This window comes from Candoia aspera, chromosome 4 (genome assembly GCF_035149785.1).
Source record: "Candoia aspera isolate rCanAsp1 chromosome 4, rCanAsp1.hap2, whole genome shotgun sequence".
NCBI lineage: Eukaryota > Metazoa > Chordata > Lepidosauria > Squamata > Boidae > Candoia > Candoia aspera.
The window spans coordinates 5,144,754-5,164,085 of NC_086156.1; the positions used below are offsets into that span (position 1 = coordinate 5,144,754).

At 44.2% G+C, this 19,332-nt stretch overlaps 1 protein-coding gene across 1 annotated transcript in view; it reads right to left on the reverse strand.

The window, feature by feature from the left end:
- Positions 1–2,358: 2,358 nt before the first annotated feature.
- Positions 2,359–19,332, reverse strand: part of LOC134497593 (mitogen-activated protein kinase kinase kinase 3-like) — a 55,347-nt gene continuing 38,373 nt past the window's right edge. Inside the window, exons 7-16 of the mRNA XM_063303316.1 lie at positions 18,736–18,869; positions 18,401–18,474; positions 17,713–17,780; positions 16,283–16,372; positions 14,007–14,204; positions 11,457–11,605; positions 8,661–8,792; positions 6,434–6,563; positions 4,637–4,814; positions 2,359–4,468 (exon numbers count right to left, since the gene is read on the reverse strand). Coding sequence (XP_063159386.1) covers positions 4,240–4,468; positions 4,637–4,814; positions 6,434–6,563; positions 8,661–8,792; positions 11,457–11,605; positions 14,007–14,204; positions 16,283–16,372; positions 17,713–17,780; positions 18,401–18,474; positions 18,736–18,869 — 1,382 coding nt within the window. The 3' untranslated portion in view covers positions 2,359–4,239. The remainder of the gene's footprint in view (positions 4,469–4,636; positions 4,815–6,433; positions 6,564–8,660; positions 8,793–11,456; positions 11,606–14,006; positions 14,205–16,282; positions 16,373–17,712; positions 17,781–18,400; positions 18,475–18,735; positions 18,870–19,332) is intronic.

Sequence of the window (19,332 nt, forward strand, 5' to 3'; positions counted from 1 at the left end):
GACACCAGCCTCTGCTCCTCTTCTGAAGTGGCCCACTTTATACATAACACATGAACTGACGAAGACAAGATCAGAATAAAACTTTTACCAAACCGCAATCAGAATGCCTCTGATTCTCTCTCTCTCTCTCGCTCTCTCTCTCCACGCACACACACACACACACACACACACACCCCAATAATTAAACATTTTGGTCCTGGAATAACACAAAATTTAAAAACACTTTATTTCATGCACCGGGGGGGGGAGGGGAAGATGAAGCATTTACAGCATTTAATACAATACATTCAGCTTTGTCTCCCACATGCCAAAACAGCAGTATCACCTTCCTTTCCTATGGACAAATCCTTCCAGAGTTGTAATAATTTACAATATTTAAATTATCCATACCTGGAAAGGCATGGACATAACCCCAAGGATTAACAGCGGCATCCGAACTCTGACAAGGGAATTGTAAAGAGTGCGTTTCCGTATTAAAACTAGGCTTCGGCACGCCACCCATGTGTCGTTCCGTACCGACACAGTGCCTAACATCCGGTTGCTAGCTGAGGTGAAGGGTGTAGTCTACTTAAGTGGCCTTCACATAGTATTCCACAAACAGGATGGTGGTGTGTTGTATTCTGAAAATAAGTGCAACTCCTGTATTTTAAGCCTCCTTCCGCCTTCATCCGAGAGGCAAACACAACACACACACACACCCAAAATCTGCTAACGGGTGGAGCAATCTAGGGGCATGTGTACTGGATTAATTCAAATCCCTTCTGAGTCTGTTTTAATTGCCATGTGATGGACCCTCTGTTTAAGGCACTCTGTGAATTAGTGGTCAATGAACAATGAAGAACTCTAAGGTTTTCCAAACCTTTCATGGCTAATCCAAGTTCAGACCAATTTAAATAAAAGACAGGTAAGTCCACAGAGCAGTAGGTCTGAGGATCAACTTGAGCTGCCGATCCTTAGACAACGTACAAGATCAAGCGTTTTTCCTGGGTAAGGAAAACCCACATTAGAATCCATATGCATAAAGGTATGAATGAAATTGCATTTTTTTCTTCAAAAGCAGAGTTCCCACTATACCCTGGCACTTCTTTCTTGATAGGCTATGCATTTTCTTTTTAAAAAAACTGTACAGAATACATACATTTGGACAGACCCACACTTACATCGTATTTGTAACAGGTCCACTGAAACCAACAGGATTTAAGTTAGTTAAGCCCCATTTGATTTTCATGAGTCTAAAGCCAACTCATTCCTTCTTCTTTTTTATGTTTTGTGCATGTAAATCACAGCAAGAAATCAGCAAAACAAAAGCAAAGGCACCTGAGGAGTAATTCACATCTATTTACATATCAACAGAGACAGAGAAAGAACGCAATTATATATTGATGGCGAAGCTGTGTATAACTATGACAAAAACTGCCAAGGTAGACACATCATTTCTGAAGGCAATCAAGAAACAATAAAAGCATCACGCTGGAGAACCACACAGCATGACATCCAGTTCAGTTGAGGGGAAAATACAGGAGAAAAATAGAGAAGAAAAATTCTCAAAAGTGGGGTGAGATGAACAAGTGACAATTTACACCTCCAAATAGCCTTTACACATATTTCTTGAACTCATATAATCTCTGATCCATTTAAAAGTTGGACTAAAGGCAGAGTAGGAGGAGGTTAAAAAAAAAGTTGGGGACACTGAAGGCTTTTCCTTATCATCTTTGGATAAACAAACTTGTAAAAAAACAAACAGGGTTGTTCTTTTTTAGAGGTTGGAATTCATAGCACCAGAAAGTCCAGCAATCTGCGAGTGGCCCAGAAGAACCACCGTAAGAAATAAGATAGCTCTGGCAGTTGGGATGCACAAACAAGGACTTAGCCACCATCACAGAACAAACTTTGCAAACTGGCCTTCGAAGACTCTATTGGGTTACATAGTTCTGCCCATCCAAAGCACCAATATTCTAAGATTTCTATCTTCCAGCATTAATGGATAGAGAATTCAATCCAGAAGGCAAGGGTTGGAACTAATATTGTGCAACGTTATGGGGGTGAATGGGTGTGCAATGGTGGAAATATACAATATCCAAGTGTGTCTAAGATCAGCCAGATATGGGTTGTTCCTCACTGTTTTACTGCTTTCATGATAGTAATCAGTGTTTTTTAAACTGTTCAGTCTAGATCCCTTAAAAAGAGGAGAATGTAAATTATGCCTTTAGTCAGGTTGTATTATAGTCAGAAGCACTGTACAATCACCAAAAAAGGCATAACAATCATCATCCAATCTCTGCTTGTTTTAGATTTCATAAGTATAAAAGTAACCCACAAAATGTATTTCTTTGCCTGGTCAAGTGTCTGGTGCTTCACTAGAGAAGTGAAGAATCAAACGGAACACAGAAATCGTTTTCTGAGGATGAAGTCTCGGCATGATATATAACTAGATTTCCCATCATCACAGAAGACAGAATGTAAACTAAGCAAAATATATGCCAAATACACACATTTGCTTAAAATACACAAGGACTTAAACCGCACAGGTCTTAGCTCAGAATCTGGGTCGGTGGTGAGAGAAAATATAATAATACCACCACAGGAATCATTAGCTTCTGAGAAAGTTTCAAACCAGCAATTAGCAGCATCAACCAACCAGGGAACTGAATGGCAGAGAAGATGATTTGGCTCTGATTGGCTAGTAACCTAGTAGATCTCTTCCTTTTTGCACCAATCCAGACACACTTTGCCTGATACATCTGATCTCTTTTTGCACTGAAAGCTTGCTCGCCCCCATGGAAATGCCTCTTCCAAGGCTGAAAACGTTTTAATCCGGCTTTTCATGTCCTTTCCCCTATTCTACAGTATCTGTATGCTTGGACCACTGAAGAGAGAATGGGCAGTGTTGATATGCGAAATCCGTACACAATTTGGGGGCATTTGGTAAAGCATTAGGGCTGTCACTAAGTCAGTGTTTCTCAACCTTGGCAACTTTAAGACGTGTGGACTTCAACTCCCAGAATTCCCCAGCCAGCCATGCTATGTCCATCCTGAACAAATCTCGCACATTTCATGCTGGCTGAGGAATTCTGGGAGTTGAAGTCCACACATCTTAAAGTTGCAGAGGTTGAGAAACACTGCACTAAATTACAGTAAATTGAGTCGATCATCATATTGGATCAAACAATTCTTTCATTCATCAAGCTCAGATAAACGGGCATCATTTCACATGATGCATTCAGCTGGCCCACCAGGGAAAACTTTTCTACTCTGAAAACTGTTTTTGTTTTTTTAATAAGTATCTACTTTGCTTAAAAATAAATAAATAAATAAGTTGATCACAAATTAAAGGACAACTGTTTGCTTGGTAAAATAATCCATCCCTTCACCCAACCAATTAATGAAGTCAACGCTGGTATTCTATACGTAAATAATTGTAGAATGCCATTTGGTGGAAAAGCTTTTTCATATCTTCTGCCCAGAAGCCTTGATATTTAATTTATCCTTCTACAACCATGCTGGGTGAAGCAAGGGATGAGTCTGCCATCTTTAACAATTTTGTGATTTTAGAAGATTTCTAAACGTAAGCCCTGAAACTTGGCAACGGCAGGCAACTGCCATCCCCATCATGGGGAATTTTCAGCAAAATATTCAACACATATTATAGTGATTTGGATGTAACTTTTTTTCTTCCTTTTTAGGAATGCTTCTAAATTTCCCTAGCCTTCTGTTCAAGGTGATTGTTTTGTAAGTGATTCTATGAATCGTGGTTTTTCCTTTTTCAAAGGATCCTGGAAAGGTGGTTCATCTGAGCTCCCCTTTCAAAGCTATCGATTGGCAGGGAAGCACCAAACTCCTTCTGAAGGGCGCCCTGTGATTTCGGCAAGTTTACCCAAGAGGTGGGCTCAAGAGTCTACCAACTTCCTTCATCTTGTTCCTTGGTGGCTGGTCAAATCCATTCAATTCTCTTTAAAAACTACACAAACAATATTCTGCCAATATTCACAAGGCAACACAGCCCCATTAGCGGCATCACCTGTTTCCCAAAGCCTCCTTTTCATGGATCTTCCAGAGAGTCCAGCTCAGGCCCTGCAAAAAACGGCCTGGCCCGTGAGGCACGATGGAAAACAACGCAGCACAGGTAGGAGCAACCCAAGTGAGGTTGGATGGAGAAGCACGCAGGTCTCTTTTGCCGCTCACACCTTTGTTCGGGCGCGAACGCTTCGGTCTCTCCTTGTCTTCCCACCACAGTGCCTGCTAGAGGCTGAAGTTCACAAATGGGTGCCGCAAAAGGTCTTCTGCCGTGGGCCTCCGCTTTTCTTCTACGAAGATCAGCTTGAGAAAGTTGCGGCAGTAGTCCGACACCCCGTCTGGAAGCTGGGGCTTTGTGGGTTGAGTCGCGATCTTGAAAATGGCAGCCATGGCTTCAAATTCTGCCCAGGGCGGCTTCTCAGTCAGCATTTCTACCACGGTGCAGCCCAAGCTCCTGCAGAAGAACATGGAGAGGAGAAAAGAAACAGCTAAAATTAAGCTCTTGGGCTGAAAATGGAAAATATTTACGAATATATTAGGGAGTTCCAGCCCTGTTCATTCGTCTTAACCCCGCCCCCGCAACCAATGAACAAGCCTCCCTGGGATTAAACCCTCATCTTACCATACATCAGCCTTCCTTCCATAGCCTTCTCCGCTGATGACCTCAGGGCTCATCCAGTAGGGAGTTCCCGTGACAGATTTCATCCCCGTTCCAGACATGCAGATGGTCTGAATGCGTTTGCTGGCCCCGAAGTCTCCTAGTTTCACGTTCCCAACAGAATCTCTCAAAATGTTGGCACCTAGGCGGGGGCGGGGAAGGGGAAGAAGATAGATGAGGAGGAGGAGGAAACAACATGACAGAGAGTCAGCAGCAAGCTGGCAAGATATTGCTGCAAATCTTGACTTCAGTCTTTCTTACAGGTAGTCCTTGCTTAACAACCATTTGTTTAGTGACAGTTCAGACTTACAACAGTGCTGGGGAAAAACCCAACTTATGACTGGTCCTCACACTTATGACTGTTGCAGCATCCCCGTAGTCATGTGATCATGATTTGGGCATTTGGCAACCGCTTCACATTTATGACCATTGCAGCATCCCATGGTCACGTGACCACCTTTTTGGACCTTCCCAGCTGGCTTCTGGCAAGCAAAATCAATGGGGAACCACATGATTTGCTTAACAACCACATGGTCCACTTAATGCCTGCAGTGATTCACTTAACAATGCTGCAAAAAAGGGTCAGATTCACTTAATGACCGCTTCCCTTAGCAACCAACATTCCAGTCCCAATTGCGGTTGTTAACTGAGGACTACCTGTAGTTGAGTGCCTAATGCTTAATGTTTGATCATTTACAACGAAGAGTGAAGAATCACGAGGCACCACATCTGCTGCACGCTCAAGGCCATCCCTTTGGCTCTACAGACCCAAGTCAACATGAAGCCCCTCCTGAAACTAAGCCAAGCCATTGCTGGGGCCGCTGGAACATTACTATGCATTAACTCCATCAGCACCCTGAACAAATCTCACACATTCTCCCTAGCAGCTTCGGGTTTTTTTTCTCCCAGATTATGTGGCTAACTCCCGTTCTTCAATGATTACAACTTTCCTCATACTTTAAGAGTCTTTGTGTGTGTGTATTGATGTATTTAAAAAATCCACATTATATAATATGGTGTGTGTATGCACATACCTCTCTTGTTACCTATCTATATTTATATTAATGTTGCAACAGGCCCGACAATGGCTTGACTTTTATCGTCGAGCCATATTTTAATTAGCATATCCTTTCTGATATATATAACTCCGGTTTCCCGGTTGCTAGAGTTCTTTTCAGATTACATTAACGCTGGACGGAAAACTGGTGCATTTTCCCCCCTCCCTGTTTTAATTCAATTTGATGAAGGATATCTCTCGAAGGAGAGGGTGATTTTGATGAGATTCTGTTGGGTAGATGTTGCGGTGGCTTGCCCTAATTTATGACCAGGCGGGTGATCAAAGACATACGTGATTGCCTTAAATGCCTTAAATTCTCTTAAATGCCAAAGAAAGACATTAAAGGATACTTTCTGCCTGTTGCTGTTGCTTGTTCCCCAAACTGGGGAGGCTTAGGAGGCTTTGGAAGGATGGGATGATGATGATGATGGGGGGGGGGGATGCAGAAACACCACCAACCTTTGCCACTTCCAGTAATATAGTTGGCTCAGATGACTAACAAGAAACTTTTAAGAAAAATTCTAACATCCTGAAGGTAGGAAAATCAAAGTCATTTTCATGGTGGGGTGAAGTCTTTGAGAAACTGCACTGCAGATCTCATCACAACTGGGCTCCAGCAAGTTTGAGAACACTTTTTCCTTCGGTCCTTGAAGCATCTTGGCTGGCATAAGCCACCTGAAATGTCTCCTGCAGGTTGTGCCTACCTTTAATATCTCTGTGTACAATCATGTTACTGTGGAGATAGAAAACCCCTTGTAGGATCTGCCTCGTGTATTTACGAGTCACGTTCTCTGTCAAGGCACCGTAGGCTTTTAGCTGGTCTTTGATGGAACCCTAAAAAACCCACAAGAGAACAATGTTTGGTTAGTTTCTTTGGCTCTTGAAACTATATATCTTCTGAAAAGTCTGCCAGTTGCTGGGGCACTCGCTGTAGTTTTAATGCATAAAGGAGTAATAATATTTGAGTCAGGCACACCCACATGAAGTGCTGACAGTGAAGAAGGGAATTATTAGCTGTCAGAGCAGACGTTTTTTCTGGCCACGACTGGGAGATGCAGAAAAAAAATTCTAAATTCCGTCCTGGGGGACGGATTGTGTGCGAGCTGCCAGAAAGCTCACAGACTGACAACAAGGTGGTATTTTCAGTGCTTCCCTCACAAAAATACCCAGCGGCTCCGATTCATTGAATAGGGGATTCACTTTAAAAAGCTGCAGTGCACAGAGGCCTGGATGGGCTAAACAGTGAGAAAGCTGCGCGTGTTTCTGGCATGCATCAGGTTGGAACAGTCTTCCCTGCGTCTGCACAATAAAACGCATCGCTTCCAAACGAAACTAAATTCACATCTGGCCAAAGTGCTCATATTTTGGGGGGAAACAAAGAAAAGCAAGTATGAGCATCTGTGTCATTCGGAAACCACTGTGGTCAAGCCCTCGCGCTTCCTGGTTGGAAAAAGCCGTTTTCTTTTTTTCATTCTTTCATGGTGACTGTCTAGTCCAGCTTCCTCCAACCGGGGGCTTCAGCTCTTCCAATTCCCCGTTGGGTGGGCATTCCAGGAGTCAGACTGGCATATCTGAAGGGAATTCAGTTTAAAGGAGCCTGCTGCAATCTGCACTCAGGCAGCCATGTATTTTAAATTCACAAAAAACAGGGTTCCTGCTGTGATCTGGGGCTCCACGTCAGCAGAATAAATACCTCGGAGATCTCCCCCGGCAACTGGGATAACAGGACATAAATTATCCACGTGTGAATTATCCATTGTAACTTATTCATAGTTTAGATTATTTGATTGCACAGTTCAACTTATTTTTATATTGTTAGTGTTCTGCACTAGAGACTGAGTATCTAGTTTTGAAACCCACTTGGAATTAATTTTGTGGTTCTTTTTTTTTCCTTACCCAGCTTTAAGTATTGCTAAAAACTTAAGTGTCAAAAGAGTAGTTAACAGAAGGCATTATTTCACTTATGCCTAAGTCTGTTACACCAGCATGCCTGGATTATGTCACATCTTGTTTTAAGATAGTCATTGACCACAATAAAATTATCCAAAACTAATCTAAACAGGATCTAAATTGTTAAGTTCAGTGGGAGGTTTGCTCTGCGTAAGCGCAAATCTGTTTGCAACATCCAGTATGCAAATTGGAACCGGCTCCTGGTTTCTGAGAAGGAGGTTTTCCCTGTTAAATGTGAAGTGCAGCAAAATTCTAAGAACTGGTTTCATCAGAGCCCTAAATAGAACAAGGAAAGAAAGGTGTGTGATGAAGTGTGATATAAGGTTATATCAGCCCCCAGAATCTAAATCCCTGTCTGCTGTGAACATGAGTTTAGGGGTGAAAGACACAGATGGGAATAAGTAATCCAGGGATGGGAAAAGGGCCACATTTTGAGGACAAGAAAAATGAAGTCAGAACAAAAGGTCATATTGTTCCCCTAGAGCAGTATTTCTCAACCTCAGCAACTTTAAGATGTGTGGATTTCAATTCCCAGAATTGCCCAGCCAACGTGCTGGCTGGGAAGTTCTGGGAGTTGAAATCCACACATTTTAAAGTTGCTGGGTTGAGAAATACTGCCTTAGAAAGACGATCCAGCATTTTCACCCCACTTGGAAATCTGGGAAAGTCTCTAATCAGGTGGGCCCCCACACTGTTGATTTCTTTTCGAAAACTCCTGAAAACCAAGTTATTGCAGAGAGATGTCCCCTGATGGGGTGTTGCCATTTTATTTCTAACTTTGATTTTTATGGTAACACAGTGGTTTTTCTTTAATGTTGTATATGGTTCCTATAGATGACTGTGGGGTCTTGGATAACACCGTGGATGTTTTCAGTGCATTGTTTCATCCTGTGTAAGCCGTCAAGAGGCTTTTGCTTTGCAGCAGGACAGAAATAAGCTTAATAAGTAAATAAATTTAAAAAAACAGGCAGGCTGGCTTACCCCGGGCATGTATTCCACAAAGATGGACAACTTCCTCTCCTCCGGATCACGGAGACAGCCGTAATATTGCACTATTCTTTCGTGATGGAGGGTTTTAAGCAGCTGGATCTCACATTCCAAGGCATTGACTTCCTAAAATAAGTCCAGAATGGTTACAGGGGGAAGGGTAGGTCAGTGGACGTGGCCAGATCCAACATGGTGAACGTGCAGACGGATCTGGCAACGAAAGCCAATCTAGCCTTCTGTAAACCCCGATGCTCTGGATCTGGCTTCCTTTGACATCTCCAACCCCAACATTGCAAGGAACGAGCCATGAGTTTGCAGAAGTGACTTCCGTTTTTACTGGGCTGCTTAAGGGGAGTACGGATTGGTGCAACCATTTTGTCCCATTGATGCAAAACTGATCGAGAAGCAAGAACTCAGCCCGCTTGCAGGATCAGGACGCTGAAAGGTCTACTTAGCCAAGGCATCCTGTTTCCAATGGTGGCCTCTAAGATGCGTCTGAGAACCTCAGAAGCATGAGAATTGAGAACCGCCCTCTTTCTAAAATCGGCAATCCTGAATAGCCGGGTGGCCAGACAGCCCTTGATAAATCTCCCTTCCATGACTGTCAGTAAGAGCAGACCAAATTTGGACAGGGAACCAAGGCAGATTTCCCAGATCCTTTGTTAACTGCCAGTGAAAAGTGGAGACGAATTAGCAAGCTCAAGGTGACTCAGCTGAACATTTCCAAGCATCCTGCAAATGGTCAAACAATTCCCTTAACATTAATTCACTCCTGAGTTTGCGCATCAAGCAACCAGGTTGCTGTATAAGGTCATGGCTTGTAAATGATATGCACCCACATGGGTGTTTGTCCATTTATTGTTATTTTTTGACAGTAAGTACGATCAAAACTATATAAATGTAGCACATACATTCTTTCATTTCCTATTTCAGGGTGGTAAAACCCAGATATTTAAAGGCACCCACAGATCCCCCAAGGATGGCCTTTTGCAGCTATCGTGTGTTGGCTCTTGGAAATGTTTTGTCTCCGAATTCAAAACATAAAAGTTGACTGTTTCTTCCTTTGCAATTCCAGTAGTAACAACTTGTTACTACAGTGAGCATCATGCAAATCTGAGGGCTTTTCCAGGAAAGTGACTCCATTGCTAAACAATATTTGGCCAGTAATGTTTCCTGTCTGAATCCAGAAGCAACAGGAATCAAAACGGAAGAGCTGTTTAACAGCCTTCCCTAATCCAGTGGACCTGCTGGGACTGTAACTGGGAATTTGGGGAGGGTTATAATTTTTTTTTTAAAGGATGTCTATTAAAAAGGATCAACCTAAGGTTACCCACTTAGGTTGATTAGAATGAAATCTCAGTTTACTGGCTCAATGGGGGTGAGGGAATATCTGTTCCTCCCAAATGTCCATAAAATGACAAGTTAAGTCCTTTGTGGTGATTGAGATTACATGCATGATGACACCACTGCACAGCTTAAGCAAACTGAATGACCGGCATCCATTTGTGTGATAACATCAGATGCAAATAAAGGGATGCAAATAATACTACTACCTATAATAATAATAATAATAATTATTATTATTATTATTATTATTAATTATTATTATTATTATTATTATTATTTATTAAACTTGTATGCTGCCTGACCCTCAAGGACTCTGGGCGGCTCACAACAAAGAAATTATAATAAAATCAATAAAAGAAAAAAGATGGCAAGTGCCAAGAAAAAAGATGGCAAGTGCCGTGAAGCAAGGGATCTCACCCTCCCTTGCCAAAGGCCAAAGGTCAGAGATCTTAACATCCCTTCTAAACAACAGCAGGGTGGGGGCCATCCAGTTCTGGGGGGGCACCTTGACATCACACCTGCTCTTTGTGCAACAACCTCATTACACAAATGATACAGATCACCATGAATGCAAAGAATTAATACCAAATGAGCGTAAATGCCTCTTCCAGATTACTTCAGATGCAATGGACTTCTCTGTTATTTTGTGAGTTGTCAACCAAAATTTGGTCAATTGTGATCATGAGCCTGCTAAATGAGGGTCCTTTAAACCAAGATTTCACTCTGTTATAGAAATGCCTCCTTAAAAAAGTTACAGCACCGGCAAGGAAAGAAGCCTTTTGTGTGTTTAAATATGTGCATATTAGAGAGAGAGAGAGACAGACAGACAGACAGGGAGATGGATGGACGGACGGATGGACAGGGAAAGAGAGAGAGAAAGAAGGATGGATGGATGGATGGAGAGATGGATGGACAGGGAGAGACAGACAGACAGACAGAGAGATGGATGGATGGACAGACAGGGAGATAGATAAATAGACAGACAGAGAGACGGACAGATGGATGGATGGACAGGGAGAGACAGACAGAGAGATGGATGGATGGATGGATGGACAGGGAGAGAGAGAGAGAGAGAGACAGAGAGATGGATGGGCAGATGGACAGGGAGATAGATAGACAGACAGTTGGATGGACAGAGAGAGAGACAGACAGAGAGATGGACGGACGGGGAGATAGACAGACAGAGGGATGGATGGATGGATGGACAGGGAAAGAGAGAGAGAAAGAGGGATGGATGGATGGACAGGGAGAGACAGACAGAGAGATGGACAGATGGATGGATGGACAGGGAAAGAGAGAGAGAAAGACGGATGGATGGAGAGATGTATGGACAGGGTGAGAGGGAGAGACAGACAGAGAGATGGACGGATGGACAGACAGACAGACATGAAGTGTGTGAGAAGGGCAGCAAATTCCTGTTTCTTAATTGGACCAAACACTCACTTTGCTGGTCTCTTGGCTGTCGGGGTCAAAAGGCACCTGCTTCACCGAGAGCTCCCGTCCAATGTCAACATCGTAGCAGAGGTAGACTTCCCCAAAGGCTCCTCGGCCCAGCAACTTTCCAAGCCTCCAGTTCACGGGGGCCTGCAGTGCTGAGAAGGGGCAGAAAGAAGGTCACGGTGAAGGAGAAAACCCCCACAACCCCAGCTCCCCAAACTCCCTCAACTCCTAATATGCAATGATCATGCACAACACTGGGGAAATTCACCTCTTTCCAGGGCAGAATCTGGCAGTTTCATCAAAAGCTGGAGAACGTCAGCTTTCACTTCAGGTTTCTAGCCTGTGTAGAGGCTGGGACTTCTAAAGAATTGGCTGGCCTTTGGAGCTAACCTATCTGCATTTTACTTAACTTGATTTCCTTCCTCATACAGAATTTGTGCTTTCCCTGGAGAACAGCCATCTAAGGACCTGGCCACTCTTTCGAAACTCATTATCGGCTGGATTTAGGCCTGGCCTGGATTTCAGCTGCCAACACATCACTAAATTCAGGTTTCATCAAAATTAAGCAGATTCACTGTATACCTTCTGACTAATTCAATGGTAATTAACTCTGCTCAGCCTCGTTTACAAAAATGCCGATGGCCAGAATGGACGTGCCAACGCTGTGTCCCAGGGCTTTCTGAACAGGCTATAAGGAAAACTTGGAAATGCAATAGAAATGGCATTGGACAGCAAATAAATAAATAGATATTCAAAATCCCCAGGATTTCGCGTTCAACAGAAAACTCTCAACTGCGAATGTTCAGCTTGACCATTAGGGGAGGCAAGAAAATCCCCAACTGGTAGCAAAAACTCACCGTCTAGAGGAAAATAGTGCCCTCCAGTTACCTACCCCACTGTCTACCATTTCTGAATTTTCCTGTCTCCCCAAAATTGCCAGGTTCCCATCTCTGGTACTTCCCCTTGCACGAAGGGGATATGAAAATAGGGGTGGAAAATCTGGGCTCAGGAATTCTTTTGACCTTTGAGGATCCTATTTGTGTTGAGAGGGGGAAACACCTCTGTGTTTTCTTTCTCTTTGTCATTTTCAGAGCTAAGATGATGATTATAAAGTGACCGATAGCGAAGGACTATCCTTTGCCATCCAAGTAGGGTGTGATTTAAAAAGTTCAGAGGTCTAAGCCTGCTCAAGGCTGAGAGTGAAGGACATCTCAGAGGCTTCACCATGGCTCGAAATGCCTGAAGATACTGGGAGGATATGTTAATTAGGCTGGGAGTGGATAATCTTTGGACCTCCAGATAGTCTTGGTGCAGTTCATGACTACAGGCACACTAGCTAGAAGGCCTGAGTTGTGCATCTAACCGTGTTCAGAGGATCACTTTCTCCACCATCATCTAAACTCTTCTGCAGTTCAGTTTTTTCCATCCACATGTTCTAGGGCTGCAATTCCCAGAATTTTGGGAGCTCCATCTGGAAATTGGGGGAACAGCTTCTGTGGTTACAAGGGAGGTGACTGTTAATTTTTCAGGGAGCTGAATGGGAAATCACCGAACCTTGTCAGAGTGACAATTAGTATTCCTGCAGGGAATAAAGACCCCACTCCCAACACACTTGCTCCTTAGGTGTCAAAAACGCAGAGGAACATTGAGGTGGCCCTCTGTAATTCCAGGGAAGCCTTGCAATGAAAATCTGAGAGATGATGGCGCTCTCGGCCATTCAGTTTTTCTTTTAACTCTACAAGATCCACGATGGAAGATGCCCAACTGACCTATTGATCAGGGAAGGAATTTCTTCAAGGCCAATTCATTTTGCTTTTTGAGTCAGAGGAGAAGCCCTGTTCTGATAGCTGGGGTAGACCTGCTCCTTGTTCAGTCTTTGAAATCATCACCTTGCCTCTGAAAATGGCAAACAAGAGATGGTTTCCTCGCCATTCAAAGGTGTTTCCCCTCCCTCTCAATGCAAGTAGCATCCTCAAAGGTCATCAACTCTGAACAACCCCTAAATGAGCAGTCTCATCGCAGGTAGTCCTTGCTTAACAACCATTTGTTTAGTGATGGTTCAGACTTACGATGGTGCTGGGAAAACCGACTTACGACTGGTACTCACATTTACGGCCGCTGCCAGGTCCCCACGGTCATGTGATCACAATTTGGGCACTCGAAAAATGGTTCAATTTTATGACCATTGGAACATCACGTGGTCACCATTTTTTGACCTTCTCGGTTGGCTTCCGGCAAGCAAAATCAATGGGGAACTGCGTGATTCGCTTAACAACCACATGGTTCGCTTAATGCCCATGGTAATTTGCTTAACGGCGGCTACAAAAAAGGTTGTAAAATTGGGTCTGATTTGTTTAATGACCACTTTGCTTGGCAACCGAAATGCCAGTCCCAATTGTGGTGGTTAAACGAGGACTACCTGTACCAGCCAGCCCTGATGTTCCTTCTCTGGCTGAAGTCCAAGTGTTCCAAGATAGCATTTAACACAGCCAACAAAGAGAACTCCCATCCAGGTCCACATACCCAGCAGAAGCCCATTGCCAGGCAACTTACATTTCCTGGTCTTGGCAGGAGAAGAGCCAAAGCCTTGAAAGATCTTGTCACAATTGTGCCACCATTTGTTGCTCCCACGTTCCTCGTACCGCAAGGTGATGAGTTTGTTGTCTCCATTGAAGCTCTTCGTCCGGCTGGAAGGCAGAAGCTGAAACAGGTTCTCTGGAGGAGCGTAACTTCTGGGGAACGTCCTTCGGCCTTGGAAAGCAATGGGGAGAGAAGAACTGAAACCATGGATTCCTGCGCTGCCCGGTATACTGTGTGTACATGTAGCTTTTCCTAAGGGTTTCTTGCATTTATGTGCAGTTCCCCCCATGTGTGTGTAGACTGAACAGGAACACTGTTTAATTCTGAAGATGGGTGGATCTCACTGAAATCGGATCGGACTCTCTTGCTTGTTCAAAATTGTCCAGTCCAATTTTATCAGTCATCTTGGTTTGTTTTTCTACCTTAATTCTAAAATCAAAGAATTCCATGATTCATAGAAGAGGCCAGGCATGGATCCAAATGAGAGTGGTGTGGGATCCCAATTAAAGTAACAGCAAAAAAACCAAAAAACAGCATAAATAACCCAAAGCAAGAAAATAAACATAGGTCTAAAGGTCATAGGATTAGAACCAAACAAATCAGCCAACAGGACCTCCCAACCAAGGAATGTTTATCCAATCTCTCCTGAAGACACCCCATGAAATGAAGACCACCATCTTCCTATGGAAATGGCTCCCCTTTAAAATGTTTGTAATATTCAACAAGGATCAACAAATGGTCTGAAGTTACTGGACGTTCCTGTCTTCCAGTCACTCAAGGTCACTGTTCCGTGTCCTGCATTCTGGGGTGACAGAGATCCTAGTTTTCTTCTGTCTGCCTTTCATTTGTTTGTTTGTTTATTTTCCTGCCTTTATTATTTTTATAAATAACTCAAGATGGCAAACATACTTAATACTCCTTCCTCTTTCTATTTTCCCCACAACAACCCTGTGAGGTGGGTTGGGCTGAGAGGGACTGGCCCAAGCTCACCCAGCCAGCTTTCATGCCTGAAGCGGGACTAGAACTCTTCATACCACGCCTGATTGGCTCTTGGGCTGAGAGAGAGGGACTGGCCCAAAGTCACCCGGCCGGCTTTCATGCCTAGGCGGGACTAGAACTCTACCACCACGCCTGATTGGCTCTTGGGCTGAGAAAGAAGGACTGGCCCAAAGTCACCCAGCCAGCTTTCATGCCTAAGGCAGGACTAGAACTCTCCTACCACGCCTGATTGGCTCTTGGGCTGAGAGAGCGGGACTGGCCTAAGGTCACCCAGCTGGCTTTCAGGCCTAAGGTGGGACTAGAACTCACAGTCTCCTGGTTTCTAGCCCAGCACCTTAACCACTAGACCAAACTGGCTCTTGAGTGCTATTATACTCCCCAATTTGTCCTTCACACATGTTGGACTTCAGTCTTGCAATTTTCAGCCAACACAGATACAAATTGGGAACTGCTACTCCAAAATACCGGATCTGAGCTCTCCAATCTATTCATTGACAGGACTGATTTTAGGCTGGCTGCAGCAGAGAATGCAAGAAAATCTCTCTGGTTCTTTCCTCAAGGCCCTTTGCAGGAAGAGGTCCAGAGGAAGCTGCAGTATTCTTCAGCTTCTTTACTTTCCAACACATTGAGATGATGGAACCAGTAAGGCGGTGATGATCTGTCCAAAACCAGTATGGGTTAACGGAAAGCCTTACACAGGACACATTCAGTTACACACACCTTAATTAGTGTGGAAGAGAGAAAAATCTTATCCTGTCTATAAAACATGGCATGCCATCTTCTTACAGGTTTGGAAATAAAGGGTTCACACAGACAATTCAAGGGCAAGGATTGTGCCCTGTTGGATCCTTCCCTCCAAGTCCATCTACACCTTCCTCTTTTAATAGCAGTAGTAGATAAAATACAATACAATACTTTATTGGCCAAGCATGATCAAACATACAAGGAATTTGACTTGTAGTAGTGCTATAGTAGGAGGTTCCTAAACTGGGCTAGCTAAGGTTCTTCCTACCAAAAGTGTCTGCAGGGTATGGTCAAAAAAGTCAAGATGGCAGCCATCTTGTCAAAAGTCACAAGTCACAATGGTAAGACTGAAGTTCTGCTTTTTACGTGCATGGCCCTGGCAGAGCTTTGATCACACCTTCGCGCCCACCGTATCGACCTTTTTGACCACCCTGCAGGCACCCCTGTTTCCAGTCCTTATGTTCTACCATTCAGAAACAATTAAACCATTGTTTTGACAGGTTTACCGTCATTGTAATCCTTGCGACTCTGAGAGAGATGATACTGCCTCGGAAAGGTGCCCCCTTTCCCTCGCTCACAAAACGGAATATCGAAATCTGGCAAAGGAAGAGGAACGGAGTGAACAGGTGGAAAACTTTTGCATGCTTGACCCCTACCTGCTCAATAAAATCCAAGACAGCTGGAGCCACTCCAGATGGTAACCAGAGTTAAAAGTTGACTTAGAGGTAGAATCCAATAATATGTGTTGTCCTAGATTCCCCCGTTTACGGCTGACTCTTCCCATTATTTTTACCAACGGAGGAAAAGATTAAAAGAGTTCTTTTCACCACTCCAACATGCTCTTTTCATCCACTGCTGACTCAGTTTATTTGAAATGTACATGTTATGGGAGTGTGTCTGTACTGTACATACGTGCAAAAAGAACGGTAGAATCTGCAGTTTCATCCTAAGCTCAATTTTTGTTTTCACATCGCCAATTTCTGCACAATCAGGCTGTTAGCAGCCTCCCCAAGACAGGGATACGTGACTCAGAGAAATGAGAAATGGGCCCATTTGCTGAAAACAATATTCTTACAAAACAACAACAAGATGTAGTCACAAGGGGATCGGCTACAGAAAGCAAGCATCGCAGCCAGGAGAACGGTTACAAAAGGCTTACATTTCATTTTGTTTCCTTTCACTAATTTTCTGCAGTCCTACTTAAGCCCAGCCATAAATCCTACTCATTCTCCACCTCATTTAGCCACTGCTTGATGGATCACCTCCTAAGACTGTTTGGCTGTTTCTCCTTAACATGCTCTTCTTGAAGGATGTTGAGATGGCCATAAGGAATAGGGAAGAAAGCAGGGGGCTGTTGACTGAGCTGGACAGCTGGGGCTTAGGCAAATGGCCGCTTAATCAGAAACTTAAGCTTCGCACCCCGGAGGCCTATTAAAAATTCCCAGAGTCCCACAGCCTGAATCTGAAGGTCAGCTTCCACAGCTTGGTCCAACGCAATATCGCTTCAAGCCAAACACTGCCTTTCTTTTCTTTCTTTTTTAATCATCTCTGGGCCCCCTGCCATGTATTCATTTTTTTAATAGCAGGGGTCACGATAACAGAACAGTGAGGAAATGTTCCATGATTTCACCAGCTACACACGGACACCGAAGTCAGGCCTTCCACCGGGAATCATCTCTGCAAGCAAAATGTCTGATCCTGAACGTATCGGCCGGCGGAGCATCCCCGTTCTCTGGGGCTGACTGAGCAGAACTCTGAGGAGCTTGCCGTCATTCAGAACCTCTGACATTGCAGCCTTCTAGAGCTCAGCTAAAACTTTTCTTACGTTCTTGCTTTGGGGGAATTTTCACCCATCTTCAGCCTTCCAAGACTTTGGTGAGGCCTTGGGTATATCAATCCTGGTTGAACTCAACCATGCTGTGCTTAGCATTCTCACCTAAACACTCCAAGCTGTCCTTGGTTTCTCTCTTCCTTCTTGAAACAGGTGTTTGGCTGAAAGGTGGACTGCATAAAGAGATTAAATTAGATCCAGCAAAATACGCTCAGCTGTCGGCATTGCTTATTCTACATCTGCCTTTTCCAAACTGGTCCCCTCCGTTGCTGGGACTGAAAATCTTAATAACGCATTATCATTTTAAATTCCAGCATAAATTTTAAACTTAGCAATGTCTATCTCACCACGTGAAAATGTTAGGCATCTTGCATTAATAAACACACCAGGAGCGTGATGCATAACAGAAGGCCTGTATCTACCCAGAGAGTAGAAAAAGAACCATAAAAATCAGCAGCTCGGTGTTAATAATTCCTCACTTTTTATACTTAATAAATTATTGTTCATTTAATAAAAGGTCCTTGCTTGAGAAATCTCAGAGAGGACAGGGAAGGCACCAGGCAAGTCTCTCCAAGGAGGATATTCTGAAACCAGGACACCACCCCTGAGGAGCCCCCCCCTCCCTTGTTGCCACCCCCAGAACTTCATGATGACCTCAAGAAATAAGCAAGAACATGTGGAAACAGGCACCCCTTCTGGTTCGAAAGGGGGCGAAACAGTTCCCTGGTAAAACCTCTTTCTTGCACTCATCTCCCAGGGAGCCATTTCTGCTATTATCCTATACCTCCCTTACCTGTCTATGGATCTGTCCAGGGACTGACAGCTACCAGAAAGTGAGTCGTCCGGGCTAATAAATGGGTCCAACAACTTTGAGAGAAAAAGGAAGGGGGGAAATGAGGAGGGTTTCAGAACATGTTTGAAATAGCCCCAAGCAGACCCATTTAAGCACGTGCCACCCCAGCCAAGCAAAGTACAACCAGGAGGGCACCGGATCCTTAGGTTGTGAAGAATCCCAGGGAACTTTACAGGGCTAAGTCAAGCTGATCCATCACATCCTTTCTTCTGCCACTCCAGAGCCAAAGACTTCTGGGGTCTGATTCTCTTTCCAAGCTTTTCAATGCAGCTTACATTTTGGTCCATCGTTTCGGGGATGAACTCTCCTTCGCTGTTGATGCTGGTGTACGATCCCTGGCGAGCGATCTGCTGCTGCTCTTCAGGAACACTCCCGGGAGGTGGAGAACTTCGACCAGTGTGCAGAGAGCCTGCAAGACAGGCAGGTGTCACCCAGATCGAGAGATGAGTGTGGATCCCAACAGCAGGGAAGGGGAGGGTGGCCTTGAAAGTGAAGAGTTTCATAAGGCTGGCAATCCAGTCCTAACACTGAGCAGGGGATGTAGGGCATGAAGGAAAATAGAAGAGTCAAGAGAATGCCCTTCGCACACATCATGCCAGATGATGATGTTGGGCAGACATCTGCCCTCAGTGGAAGCAGAACTCTGCCCTGCTACGACTGGCTTCAACTGGTACCCTCCAGATGTTTCGGACTACAACTTCCAGAAGCCTTCAGATAGCATGACCAAACCCTATGGAGGGTACCTGTTTCAGGCAGAGGATCATTCCTGGACCTGGTCTTTGAGATCTTTCATTGGAGATGCCAAGGAGAACATCTGGAACCATCAACACGCATGTAAAGCTTACTGAGTGATGGGCCCTCACTCAGTAAGG